At 41.3% G+C, this 14,559-nt stretch overlaps 1 protein-coding gene across 1 annotated transcript; it reads right to left on the bottom strand.

The window, feature by feature from the left end:
• Positions 1-421: 421 nt before the first annotated feature.
• LOC101825744 (olfactory receptor 52M1-like) lies at positions 422-1,381 on the bottom strand. Its single transcript, XM_005074135.2, has one exon. The coding sequence runs from the start codon at positions 1,379-1,381 to the stop codon at positions 422-424; it is 960 nt and encodes a 319-aa protein (XP_005074192.1).
• Between the last annotated feature and the right edge of the window lie 13,178 nt (positions 1,382-14,559).

The raw sequence follows: 14,559 nt of genomic DNA, 5'->3' as shown, positions 1-14,559 counted from the left end.
AAGTTTTCAACAAAATGGTCTAAATTGTGTTTGAGAAGGTTTTAGAATAGAATTCTACTTTTTAGAAGTTGCGATTGGTTACCCCTGTCATAGAGAAACAGGAAATCTGATACCAGAAAAGTGAAGGATAAGATGATCTCAGTTTGCAAGGCTTATATGCTTATTGTGCTTAATATTGCACAAAATTGAATAGGTTTTTTTGTTATTTTTTTTAAGGAATTACAATTCAGGAGATTATCACCCTATCTTTCTTCTCTACTTCAAGATATTGGATTCACACTTCATAGAAAATGCATGCTTCAACAAAATCGTCTTTAGGATTGCTTTTAGGCTCTTATCCCCACCATTTGTTTAGGTAGCACCCAGAAATATCAAGGGATTCTGTACTTAAGAAGAGCCTCTTATAATCATCACCAAATATTTATATGTTCCTGGGTTGAGTTCCTGACTTAATAATATGCAAAAGTCTCTCTCGGATCTGCTTGGTACGCACAGCATAGACAACTGGGTTGAGAATGGGTGGGATGAGGAGGTAAAAGTTGGCCAAAAGAATATGGATGTGGGAAGGCACATGGTGGCCAAAGCGATGGGTGAGAGATGAAACAGCGATAGGGATATAGAAGACAAGGATGGCACAGATGTGAGAACCACATGTCCCTAAAGTTTTAAACCTGGCATCAGAGGTGGACAATCCCAACACAGCTCTGAAAATCATTACATAAGAGGCAGTTATAGCTAGTGAGTCTAGGATTAATACCAGGAAGCCAATCCCCATTCCATATAAATTGTTGACTCTTGTGTCACCACAGGCCAAAGTGACCACAGCCATGTGCTCACAGTATGAGTGGGCAATGACTTGGGTCCGATAAAGGGGCAGCCTCAGGCGAATTAGGAGTGGAAGAGGTCCAATGTAGAATACTCCTCGGAGGAGTGCAGCCAGCCCCAAACGTCCCACCACTGCATGGGTAAGTACTGATGTGTGGTGTAGTGGGTCACAGATGGCCACGTAGCGGTCGAAAGCCATGGCAAGAAAGATGCCCGACTCAACAGTAGCAAAACAGTGGACAAAGAACATCTGAGCCAAGCAGGCATCCAGACCAATGCTGCAGGCACCAAACCAGAAGACAGCTAATAGTTTGGGCATTGTAGAAGTTGACAGGACCAGGTCAATGACAGCCAACATGCACAGGAAGAAATACATGGGCTGGTGCAGGCTGCGCTCTGTCTTAACCACTGCCAAGATGGTGATATTTCCCACCACAGCCACCAGATACATGGAACCAAAGGGAATAGAGAGCCAGATGTGCAGGTATTCCAGTCCTGGGATGCCAGTGAGCCAGAAGGAGCTGGGTACTGAACAAGCATTGTTATAAATGAGCATGCTTGAGAGTATGGGATAGGAAGAGGAGCTCTTAATATTGGGTTTCTGCTCCTGTGAGAGATAATGCCTCTGACAGCTCTAGAGTAGATCTTCATTTCCATTCTTGATCGCTTGTAGCACCTACAACAAAGAAGAATTCTGAATGCCAACTTGAGAGATCACTATGTTACTTCATTTATAAGAATTACCTATGATGACACCCATTGCTAAATACAGAAACAGGCATGCTCAGAGTTTTTACCACTGACTTTTCAAAATGTGGTATAAAAATACCCAATATTATGCATCCCTTTGGCCTAGGAAGTTTATTTCATGGAACTTTCCCTAAAGAAAAAGAAATATCAGAAATGGTTTCCAGGTAACATTTAAATATAAATAAAAATAACGTGTTCATTCAGTAATTCTATATGCTCTTCTTATGATCAGTCAATAACATTGATATCAATAATGTACACTAATTAGCTGTTTCAATTTTTTAAATGAAAAGTTGGAGCCGTGTGGTCAATGAAAATAAAGCATTGCTTAAATTTTAATTATATGTACTAATGTTCTAACATATAAGTTAGAATAATATGTACTAATAATTATATGTATTTACTAGTATAATGTTTATATCATATAATAAGTGAGGGGATACCAGGAGGCATGGTAAATTATGATTTGATTTTTATTAAAGTGGGCGGCACATAGAAGTATATCCTTAAATTGAGAAGTACCTGTTGATTGTTATGTAGATGGGATTATAGGTACTTTTAATTTTCTTCCATATGTATGAAATATATATTCCTCTATACATACATACTGTGCTTTAAAAATAAAGTTATCAATTATCAAAGCCTGACAAAGATACAAGGAAACAGTCCCATTAGGAAAATAGCTAGTGGGCTAGAATTATAAAGATGTGACGCAGTGGTTGGGGCGATGCAGGCTGGAGGGATGGTTCAGGGGCTAAGGGAGATGGTACATGAGTATAGCACTTCTGTAGACTTGAGCTTAAATTCCCACAGCCTACATTAAATCAGCCATAGTCGCTGGCATCTGTAATCCCAGAACTCCTGTGGTGAGATGGGAGGCAGAGACAGAGAATCAAAAGCTCAGGAGCCAGCAGCCAGCTGCACACAGTTTGTAGACAAAACAGAAGAGATCCTGCCTCAAACCAGGTGAAAGGTGAGGATGGATAATGGAGGTTGTCCTCCGACTGTCATTATGCACAACCGGACACATGCACCTGTGCATATGCATGCACTCTCACACACAGAGAGACACACAGGCACACACGTAGACACACACAGACAGACTAACCCACAGACACACACAAACACACACAGACTCAGACAGACAGCTATAGATACACACAAACAGATAGACAGAAACACACACACACACACACACACACACACACACACACACACAGATTTGACATGGGCCTAATCTCTTAAAGAAAAAGATCTCACGTTTCTGGTTGCTGGACTTTAAGCTCAAACAGAATGAAGAACAGACACAACTTCTTGAGAACAGTTACTCTAGGGAAAGACTACTGTCAGTAAGTTTTCCTAGCAAATATTGGGCACCATTTGTGATTTGACTGCAGAAGTCCTTTTTGTTCCCTTACAGTAAATTTCACTGATGTTTTCTACCATCTGCTATTGGAGAGTAACAAGAATGGATTGAACCAAAGGGATTAGGAAGGCCCTTCTTTGCATCAGAATCCTTGGTCTCTAGGGCAGCAAAGCCCCAGACATTGCCTTTACTGGTTTTGTCTGCTTTCTGCTTTTCAGATGTAATTGATGAAAGTCCTTATTTACATCCTCATTGTTTAGAGTCTGAGAGCTCCTAATACCATTTGTGCCCTTCAGTGTCTCAGTGTCTTCCTGACCTTTCTCATCAAATCCTCCATAGTGAATTTTTAACCACACCCATGTAGGCACAGTAACTTTCTTCACACAGCTGTTACAGCCAAGATATTTTTTCATTGCTTTTGTTCCTACCTAGGGACATTTTCCCATCCTTCAAGGTCAATTTCAGGTTACCCTTTCCAAAGTCCTTTATGGAATCTTTAACCTATAACGTGTGTGTGTGTGTGTGTGTGTGTGTGTGTGTGTGTGTGTGTGTGTGTGTGTATTGAGGGAACTCTTGTAAACTTCCAAATTATCTGAAACAAACATACATTTTAGTTTTTGTCTAAAATAGGACTAGCCATTACATTTCCATACCAAATAGGAGTCAGTCCCAATGTAGTCTCTGAGGCTACTGCTTCAGGCTCCAAAACACAGTTTATTTTAAGAGTTCTTTTGCTTACTCAATGGCTAGACATTGGCCAGATATAGAGTAGAAGCATGCACATTTTGTGAATCTTAAAATAACTTGCAATATTTTTATATTAAATATTTGACTAGGATGCTTGAATGTGTAAATGAGTGTTAACATGCAAAGTTGCTTCCTCAGGGGTCAAATAAATGCACAATTGCCTTAGATCAACCATGATAGTGAAGGGAAGGTGTGCCTAAGAAGGCTGCTCAGGACAGCCTGTCTAACAAGTCAGATTTGTCAACCCAGACCTTGAATGTACTCTGAGCAATTTACTTACCTTCTTGAAGCCTTCTTTTCCATATTTAAAACAGAAAAAAATGCTTACTGCAAATGAAAGGTGTATAGAACAGAAAACAAGGGGCTTACATGACAGCAGATGCTTTTCCATGGAATTCAATATGGGTAGCATATTGATGGAAATGCACATCTCACAAATAGGAAACATTTCAGTGTGCTTGTTACATTTCAGAGGATGCTACAGAAGTGCAGGGATGGGTTAAATAGACAGAGACTTAGTCAATTCAGAATTTTAAAACTGGGAACTGTTTGATGTGTACTCTGAATGTATGCTATATCACCATTCTAAAACAGAAAGGAGAACATATACTCAATTTCAGGGCAAGTCAAAATAGCGACTATTTGTCATGAAAGAATCTGAGTCCAGGGATGGATTTTAGTTTCCATTCTTGATTTGTATCTGAACTAGTTCAGTCAATAAAGCTGTAATCGAGTTTTAGGCTTCTTTACTAACTGAATGACTAACCTCTCTCTTTTTGAATAGTCTTTCACTTTAGTTTTTAATGGGTTCGTCTGTAAGCATGTCATGTGCTTTTGCTTTCATGTAATCAGAAACATAAAAGTCTTATTTTGAAATTTCATGACTAGCTCCATGAGCATGAATTTATTTGATTAAAGAGACATACAATCATGTTGGGATCAGTTTAGGGTAAAGAGCTCCTGGAACCTAAGTTAAGAGGCTCAGTTGGACTACAGAACTCCAGACTTTCTCTGCTGTTCCTAAATACTAGGCCACCATGTCTTCTGTTTTGTGGTTTCTCAGTTTCTTTGACTCAGCCAAGGAAGAATCAACTAGCTGCTGCTTTTGACTAACCCTCCCAAGAAAAGAACAGTTTCTGGCTGTAGGAGACTGCTTCCAGTGGCTTTCCTTCCCATAATCCCGGAATGTGCTTACCCATGGGGCATGCCCACAGAGTTGTGGGCTCTGTTCTTCACAATGGTTAGCTCTTATCTGATGTTTGGGAAAATGTAGTCGGCAGCCAGGGGAAGGCTGCACCCCTGGCCACTTTCTTTCCTTTTCTCTATCTAGGTTCTGAAAATAGCCAGTTATTTCCCAAAGGCTGCACAGAGAAATGCAGAAGCTTCCCTCTGGATTTTAATTCCCTCTTAGGAGCAGTCTTCACTCCCTGTCCACTCCATGAATGAGAACAGAGATGTGTTCTTAATCTCTGGTGAGCTCTTAGCTGGCTCTGGATTTGACTGCTTTCCCTTGGGCCTGAGGTACTCAAGACTCTAAGGGTCTTACTGCATGATCTCTCACAACAGAAGGTGTGTGTGTGTGTGGGGGGGACTACTAGATAGTCATGTAACTATTGTAGTTTCTTATCACCACTCCTGCTAAAAACCAACACAAAAACCAAAACCATTAATCACTGCTTAGGAGAGAGCTCAGTGGATATTGCTTTGCAAACATGAGGTCCTGAGTTTGATCTCCATAATCCATGTAAAAAAAAGCCAGGAGTGGTGGTGCATCCTAGCACTGAGTCAAGACACAGGCAGATGATAGTTCCCTGGGGCTTGTGGCCAGCCAGCTTTGCCTACTTGGTGAGCTCTGGGCTAGTGAGACACCCTGTCTTAGTAAACAAAGTGCATGACACATAAGGAATGACACCAGACGTTTATCTTGAGTCTACATGAGTCTACATACACATAGACATACATACAGTGTCTCTCTCTCCCTGTCTCCCTCTCTCCCTCCCTCCCTCCCCCCCTCTCAAACCTTAAACCTTAGTTAACATCTGGTCTGTACCAAGAAGAAAATAACTTTAAATGTTAAACTTTTAAAAAAATATTTTTTCAATTAATTGTTGTTTCACCATTTCACCCAAATATATACAAATTAGAAATAGTTGTGTGTGGTTAAATTTCATTTAACCATCCCAGGATAATGAGAAGGCTAATTTCAGTTTCCCCACATATGCAAGAGACACAGACATATTTCTCAACATTATATTTCTGTACAAGCATAGACTAGATTCCTGGAAGGGAAACTGATGATTATGCATAGGGTGATGAATCCTGTTTTGGTTTTCTTCCTAAGGAATTACTCTAGTTTATGTGCAATGGCACTGTGTAAATTCACCTAAAAATATACTTTTTTATAGATAAGAAAAAGGGTATTGATTATCTTTTGCTTTTATTTTTATGTTGCATAAACGCTTTTATATTTGAAAGGAATTTGTAGCCAATATGCTTTGAAAATTGTTTTTTCTTTTTCTCTGGATTTTTAGTATCTGTGACAGTGGAAGGATGATTTCAGAAAACACTGAAAAAGACCATTCTCTATGGGATGTGCACATGCATACAGGGAGAGTCTTACAATCTCTTTAGTTTTAATACTGGAGACTGAACCCAGCACCCTGTGCCTGGCATGCATGCTCTCTATCCTTAAGCTACACTCCGGTTCCGTAAGGCTATGGATGGACACAGAAAGAAGAGGTTACAAAGATCAGAGGAGTTTATAGGTGGAATGAAGGATACGCAGGGATCTCAGGCTGATATGAGGATGCTGAGGAACTGGTAAAAGTAGTGAAATTCAGGTGGAACTATTAAGGATGGATAAGGATAAAGAAAAATTAAGGCTTTGAGATATCAAGGACCTACAACTATTAAGTAAGAACAGAGGTGGTATGATAGATGTCACCCTATGCCACACTTACCTAATCACATTGCAGACCATTTCCCTCAGGGAAATGAATATGGAATGTTTGTATGATCCTGTAACCTAATTATTGGGTCGTCTGGCTAAGATAGGAGGATTCTAGAAAAAATTCTTTACCTATTAATTATCAGAATCCCATCCATAGACAAGACAATGAACCATTAGTCTTTGGAGATGTATACAAATCACTAAAATTATATAGGTTCCCCATATATTTTCAATTAAGCATATGTATTAGCAAGCTTGAAATTCTGTTTATTTCCAGTGGATAGTTTCAGAGACAGTGAGACGCTAAGTTCATTGATGAGGTTATAGACTTGAAATCAAATTTCAAATAATAAGCAGAACTGTCTTTTTTTGGTATTTCTGTGGTAGTTTGACAAATACATTTTCTTTTTTTTTCTTTAAATTAGAAACAGTCTTGTTTTACATGTCAATCCCAGTTCCCTCTCCCTCCCTGCTTCCCCTGCCCCTCCACCGACCCCCTATCCTATCCGCTTTCTGCTCCCCAGGGAGGGTAAGGCCTTCCATGGAGGATCTGCAAAGTCTGTCATATCATTTGGAACAGGGTCTAGGCCCTCTCCCATGTGTCTAGGCTGAGAGAGTATCCCTCTATGTGGAATGGACTCCCAAAGTCTATTCGTATACTAGGTATGTATATATATGCATATACTGATCTACTACTAGAGGCCCCATAGATTGCCCAGGCCTCCTAACTGACACCCACGTTCAGGGCATCTGGATTGGTCCTATGCTGGTTTCCTAGTCAGCAGACTGGGCCCATGAGCTCCCCCTTGTTCAGGTCAGTTGTTTCTGTGGGCTTCTCCAGCCTGGTCTTGACCCCTTTGCTCATCACTCCTTCCTCTCTGCAACTCTAGGGTACCATGCATATCTCTCTTAGGGTCCTCCCTGTTTCCCAGACTCTCTGGCAGTGGGATTGCAGGCTGGTACTCACCTGCACCATGTCTAAAATACATGTATGAGTGAGTACTATGTTTATAGCAGCATTATTTGTAATAGTAAGAACCTAGAAGCAACATAGATGCCCCTCAATTGAAGACTGGATAGAGAAAATGTGGTACATTTACACAACGGAGTACTACTCAGCAGAAAAAAATAATGGAATCTTAAATTTTGCTGGCAAATGGATGGCACTAGAAGAAACCATCCTGAATGAGGTAACCCAGTCACAAAAAGACAAACCATTTTGTTGACTGTGTCTTTTGCCTTACAGAAGCTTCTCAGTTTCAGGAGGCCCATTTATTGTCAATCTTAGTGTCTATGCTACTGGTGTTATGTTCAGGAAGCAGTCTCCTGTACCAATTTGTTCAAGGGTACTTCCCACTTTCTCTTCTAAATCAGTGTGGCTGGATTTATGTTGACGTCTTTGATCCATGTGGACTTAAGTTTTGTGCATGGAGATATACATGGATCTGTCTGCAGTCTTCTACATGCCAGTATCCAGTCATGTCAGCACCATTCATTGGAGATGCTTTCTTTATTCCATAGTATAATTTTAGCTTCTTTGTCAAAATACCAAGCTGTTTTTAGGACTGTAGCTCTATAATAGAGCTTGAAGTCAGGGATGGTGATGCCTCTGGAAGTTCTTTTGTTGTACAGGATTGTTTTGGCTATCCTGGGCCTTTTGTTTTTCCATATAAAGTTGAGTATTATTCTTTCAAGGTCTGTGAAGAATTGTACCAGTATTTTGATGGGGATTGCATTGAATCTGTAGATTGCTTTTGGTAAGACTGCCATTTTTACTATATTTATCCTACCTATCCTATGGGAGATCTTTCCATTTTCTGGTGTCTTCTTTAATTTATTTCTTTAGAGACTCAAAGTTCTTGTAATACAGGTCTTTCACTTGTTTGGTTAGCATTACCCCAAGATATTTTATGTTGTTTGTGGCAACTGTAAAGGGTGATATTTCTCTGATTTCTTTCTCAGCCCATTTATCTTCGGTATATAATACAGCTACTGATTTTTTAAAGTCAATCTTGTATCCTGCCACTTTGCTGAAGGTGTTTATCAGCTGTAGGAGTTCCCTGGTAGAGTTTTTTGGGTCACTTATTTAAACTATCATATCATCTGCAAATAGTGAAAGTTTGACTTCTTCCTTTTCAATTTGTATCCCCTTGATTTTCTTTTGTTGTCTTATTTCTCTAGCTAGAACTTCAAGCACAATATTGAAGAGATATGGAAAGAGTGGACAACCTTGTCTTGTTCCTGATTTTAGAGTTTCTCTCCATTTTGCTTGATGCTGACTGTTGGTTTACTGTATATTGCTTTGTCGCACCTGCTGTGCGGCCTGCATCCGAGAATGTAGCGAGGTGGCGGGATAGATGACACAGAGACCGGTTGGTTGCTTTAAGAAAAACTTTATGCTTCCCAAGTCAGCTTTAGGAGGAGATTCCAAGTCCGCTTAGGAGAGAGAAGTCTCTCCAGGAAAAAAGAGCTTCCCTTTTTAAGGACTTCTGTCATCCATCTACATACAATTCTTTCCAGACTTCTCACCCTCCTGGCTGGTGGTTTAATCTCTGGCCCCAGAATTGGGGAGACACAGCAGGGGGGGGGCAGGAAGAAGCATCTAGCCATAGGGGGTGTCAAAGTCATGGTATTTCAGTGAGCAAGCCCTTATCTGAGCCCTATCAAGAGCTTTATAGCACTGAATTGTTTTCAGTAAACATTATCTCACAGCAGCCTGCTCCCAGGCCGAAGGGGAAGTGGGTTTCTGCTCAAGGTCTGGTGTCCCCACAATTCACCCCTTTTTATTTTTAAATGAGGCACTCCTGGCTTAGGTCAAGTAGGTCACCCTCCCTGGCCCGTCTTTGGGGGACCTTGAACCCCTGTCTTAGGTGGGAGGGGGTCTTCCCCACAGGTTGCCAGTCTTTGGAGAGACCCCAACCTTAGAATCATCTGTAATAAGGCTTTATGGCTATTGGGATTGCCACGGGCTAAGGCACTTTGAACTCAGCATGAAGCCAGAATGCCTACTGTCACTGTTACCATTCCTAGGACCCCCACTGACATAGCGCCTCTCTGTCACCTGCCCATCCCCCCCCCCCATCTGGGCCTTAGCATTCTACCACCAGCCTTTCTTTGCTACAAGGGTGATTTATAGTTACAATTTGACGGTTAAAACAGTGATAAAGTTTACAATCATTTTAAGATCTACTTAGGAAAGCATTAGATAGTGCACTTGCACAGATACATTAGGTACAATCATTGATGTTACACATGTAGCATTTTAAAAAATATGAACAAGAGGCTTGTTGCACTATTTACAGAGTACCAATTTGTTTCTGTGGTGATGTAGTCTGTCGATTTAATGTCAGTAGTATCAGCCGAACATGTAACCCGAGTCAAAGTCTTTTTGTCGCACCAGGACAAACCACATTTCTCCAGAAAAACATACTGGCATAGGTGTGATTCCAGAAACAGGAACTACCAAGTCTGATATTTCCAGTGACCATGTCCTGTTCAAATACTGAAAAGAGGCTTTTGCCACTCATCACAGTCCATACTAATGTCCAAATGTTTTAAATGGGTCCTTTTTCCCCCAAAGGGAAAAGCTGGCAAAATGAATTCTGTTGTTTTAAGGTGTATCAAAGGCTAGCTGCTAATCTTCCAGTTTTGTTGGCTTTGGTATGAAAACTCACGGGTCCAGGAGGTTGATGTAGCAAGCCTGATGAGAAACTGGAAATCTCGAACTGACTTTTATTTCTTTCTCGGGCTGTAGATTTGATGACATCAAGGGTCAGGAACACCGACTTAGGAGATCTCGAACTGGCTTGAGCAGGCTCCCACGGTCTCAGGTCCAGTTTTCTCTGCTCCATGCATCTCACCAAATGTTGTGACAGCTACTGAAGCTTTATTCTTTTCCTGTAAGAAAACACAAACATGCCCTCGACCCCAAATTAGGGTCTTCTCTACTGTCTAGTGTATGGATGTTTCCATTTGACCTGAGCAATAGTTGTTTAACTTCCATTACGTCAGAATCTGTCTGAAGCAGATTCCTCACTGGCATTTACATTTAAAAAATTTTTAAATGAGGAGTGGACTATTTAATGAATCATGTGGGGACTGGGGACATTACTCTCCCTTTTATTTTTAAATTTTGTTTGAACTGTTGAAGTTGGACCATAACAGTAGAAGGATTTGTCTACCCTCCTTAGTCAACTATCTAGATGAATTGGGATCACTATTTAAAGTATTAGTAGATGTCCTTTAAAAGGGACATAACCATTAAGTACCTTTGAGAATCATTTAAGGATTGTAAACTATACTATATCCCAAATAGTCCCTTTTTTTTTTTTTTAACCTGTAGCTCTCACTAGCTGACAAGGCCTCATTTGCATCTGAACTGACAAGGCCTAATTTGCATCTACACAGCCTCCTTTGGGGGTGGGGGCCTGCCAAAGTGGCAGGACAGTTCCCTGAAAAAACCTCTCTTCTCTCTCTCTCTCTCTCTCTCTCTCTCTCTCTCTCTCTGACTGGCTCTGAGGGCTTAACTTGAATTTTTTGTTAAAATATTAACCGACTGACTGGATGTTTCTTTTGGCTATATCTAAATCGATTTAGGTAGTTTTTAACTGTTTGAAGGGATTTAAGTATCCCTTTAATCATATCCAAGGCAGTTGGAACAGTTGCTTTTGTCAACATTCACGCATTTACATTTCACACTTCATACATACTGACATGGCCACATCCATACACACAGACCATGCATACATATCTCTCCTTTTGCCTAGGTTATGATTAGTTTGTTGAACTGAAACTTCTTTAACAGAACAACTCCAGTCAATCTTTGAATTAAGACAAAAGGTTGAAAAAGTCCTGTATGTCCCTCATCATTTCTTTATTAGAGAAGTTTTGAGCTACACTCAGGGGCTACAGCCATACCCAATCCTTGTAATTCTGTAGATGTAAAGTGGAAGGCCAGGCTTTTGTCAAAAGTTTTTAGAGATGACTCACAAAATTCAATAACCTACCCCATATAAATGTAACCAAACATTTTATTTTATATACCTTTGTCTTTTTCTTTACTGAATACTAATACCTCATTTAATAACTGTTACCAGTTTATTTAATTTACCCATCTTTAATCTATCTTCCCATTGAGGATGATCTTCCAATCTACCCTCTAACTGAGGGCAACTTTTTATCTTAGGTTCCCTTTCTTTTTTGACCTTTGTTAGGTGAGGGCCTAGACATTTAATCCAATCCACCCTTCAACTGATGGTTTAATCATGGAGATATTAAATATTTTTAATAAAGCAGAAATTCCCCTTTTAGGAGGGGGAAACTCAGACTCTCTTGTTGGCAGCAGCCACTCCCAATGTATTTATTAGTGCTATAAAGGCGATGAATGGGGAGCTGCAGTGACTAACTGGCATCAAAACGGTGGGAGGGGTTTTCCTCACCAGTGCCCATACTTCCCTTACCTGAGTTTGGCAATGTTTAGATTATTTTTATCATGGCGAGCATTCCTAGTGTCGGGAGCAGAGTCGGGGTCAACATGCCTGATGCACCGTTCGGGGACCCAAATAGGCTTCTCACTTCCTGGAGGGAAAACACAAACAGCCCCTCGGACCCTAGCTAGTAGGGGAGTGGGTGGCTGCCATTTTCCTGTAATCAAATCCTTCTATCTGACCCATCCCAAAGACTGGGAGGGTTTGTTCCAATGTCTCTCCATAGCAGACAAATTATTACTGTCTATGGTCAAAAAATTTAAAATATAAAGTATGGTGGATAACTGAATATTGGGGGAGGTGACATATTCCCCCTTTTTTATTTTTTTAAAATACTGTTTGAGAGTGGCATGGGTGCGCTCCACAATGGCCTGTCCGGTGGGGTTGTGAGGAATACCAAAAGAATGGACAATGTGATGTTCCCTGCAAAAGGCAGCAAAGCGATTGCTGGCATAGGCAGGGCCATTGTCCGTTTTTAGGGCATCAGGAATGCCCATGTAGGCAAAGGCCTGTAGGCAATGAGAAATAACATCTTTAATCTTCTCTCCTGAGTGGAGAGAGGCAAAAATCAGTTTAGAATACGTGTCCACCAAAACATGCATATATTTCAATTTCCCTGCCTGTGGCAGGTGAGTTATATCCATTTGCCAAAGATGATTGGCCTTGAGGCCCCGGGGATTTACCCCCTCATTGGGAGAATTATGATAAGGGGCACAGTCAGGGCACTGAGAGGTAATCTGTGTAGCCATGGATAGGGGGCACCCAGTATGAAATTTAATGGAGCGGGCATTTAGATGATATCGCTCATGGAGCTGGTGGGCAAGCTGCTCCTGAGTGTATAAGACCCTAGGGAAGGTCAAGGAGTCAGCAAATTGATTGCCCTGGGCAAGGGGTCCTGAAAGGTTAGTATGTGCACGAATAAATCCCACATAAGCAGGGTAGATGCACTGCCAAATAAGATGTTGGAGCTGAACTAATAAGGAACGAATCTGAGAGGTTGGAAGAACATATGGAGAGGTTTCTAAAGGTCTGACAATGTTGGCAACATAGACACTATCAGTATATAAATTAAAGGGCTCCCCCTCAAACATTTGGAAGGCCATCAAACAGGCAAACAACTCTGCAGCTTGTGCTGACATTTGCCCTATGGGTACCCTCTTCTGCACCTGAGAAGAAACCACCACCGCAAAACCTTTGGAGGAACCATCTGTAAAGACTGAGCGAGCTCCAACTAGGGGGTTCTCCTTTAAAACCTTGGGAGAAATCACAGGATGTTGTTTAAAAAAAGACATCAAGGGGCTATTGGGATAAAGGTTATCAAACTTGACACCTGTAGATGTAATAAACAGGGTCCACCCATCATGGAAGGTCTGTAGATGTTCCATCTTCTCTTTATCATAAGGAAGAATAATTTTATCAGGACTCTTTCCAAAGGTTTGGATGCTAAACTTGTGTGCCTTCCATAACAATTGTAAAATCAGATTATAGTAGGGGGCCACTACCTTCTTAGGGGAGGCTGACAAATGTATCCAATAAATGGGACTAGTCTGCCAAAACACAGCAGTGGGCGAAAAGCTAGATAAAAGTACAACCAGAACAAGAGGCTGTCCATAATCTATACGCTGAAGGTGGGCTTGCTCTATACTTTTTAACAACAATTGTAGGGCATTCCTGGCCTCTGGGGTAATCTGTCTAGGGGAAATTGGAGCGGGATCCCCAGGAAGAATATCATAAAGGGGTTTAAGAGCCGCTGTTTCAATAGAAAGAGAAGGGCGAATTCACTGCACCTCTCCCAAAAATCTCTGCCAGTCATGAAGCGTTTTTAAATTTGAACAATCAATTTGGAGTCTTTGGGGCCGGAGGCCAGTTTGTTGAATTTGATGACCCAAGTAAGTATAAGGGGGTCTCTTTTGGATCTTTTCTGGAGCCAAAATAAATCCACGGGCCTCCAGGAGCTCTTGTAGCTCTACAAAGGCTATGTAACATTGCCTCTCCTCGGCTGCAGCCAAAAGAACATCATCCATGTAGTGGATAATGTAAAGATCAGGGAACTTACGCCTGAGGGGATCTAAACAGGCAGCTACATAAATCTGGCATATAGTTGGACTGTTAGCCATCCCTTGGGGGAGCACCACCCATTGGAAGCGAAGTGCAGGCTCCCTAAAGTTAATTGCAGGAAGGCTAAATGCAAACCGAGGACTATCTTGAGAATGTAGGGGAATGGAAAAGAAGCAATCTTTTAAATCAATGACAATCAAATGCCAGTCTTTAGGAATGGCCACAGGTGAGGGCAAGCCAGGCTGGAGCGCCCCCATGGGCTGCATGGTCGCATTTACGGCCCTCAGGTCTTGTAGTAACCTCCACTTTCCTGATGGTTTTTTAATTACAAATATGGGGGTATTCCAGGGGGACGTGGAGGGGACCAGATGGCCCGC

The sequence above is a fragment of the Mesocricetus auratus genome, unplaced genomic scaffold (genome assembly GCF_017639785.1).
Source record: "Mesocricetus auratus isolate SY011 unplaced genomic scaffold, BCM_Maur_2.0 Super-Scaffold_4256, whole genome shotgun sequence".
In the NCBI taxonomy this organism is placed as follows: Eukaryota; Metazoa; Chordata; class Mammalia; order Rodentia; family Cricetidae; genus Mesocricetus; species Mesocricetus auratus.
Note: the sequence above shows the minus strand (reverse complement) of the source record. Positions and strands in the feature narration are given on the sequence as shown.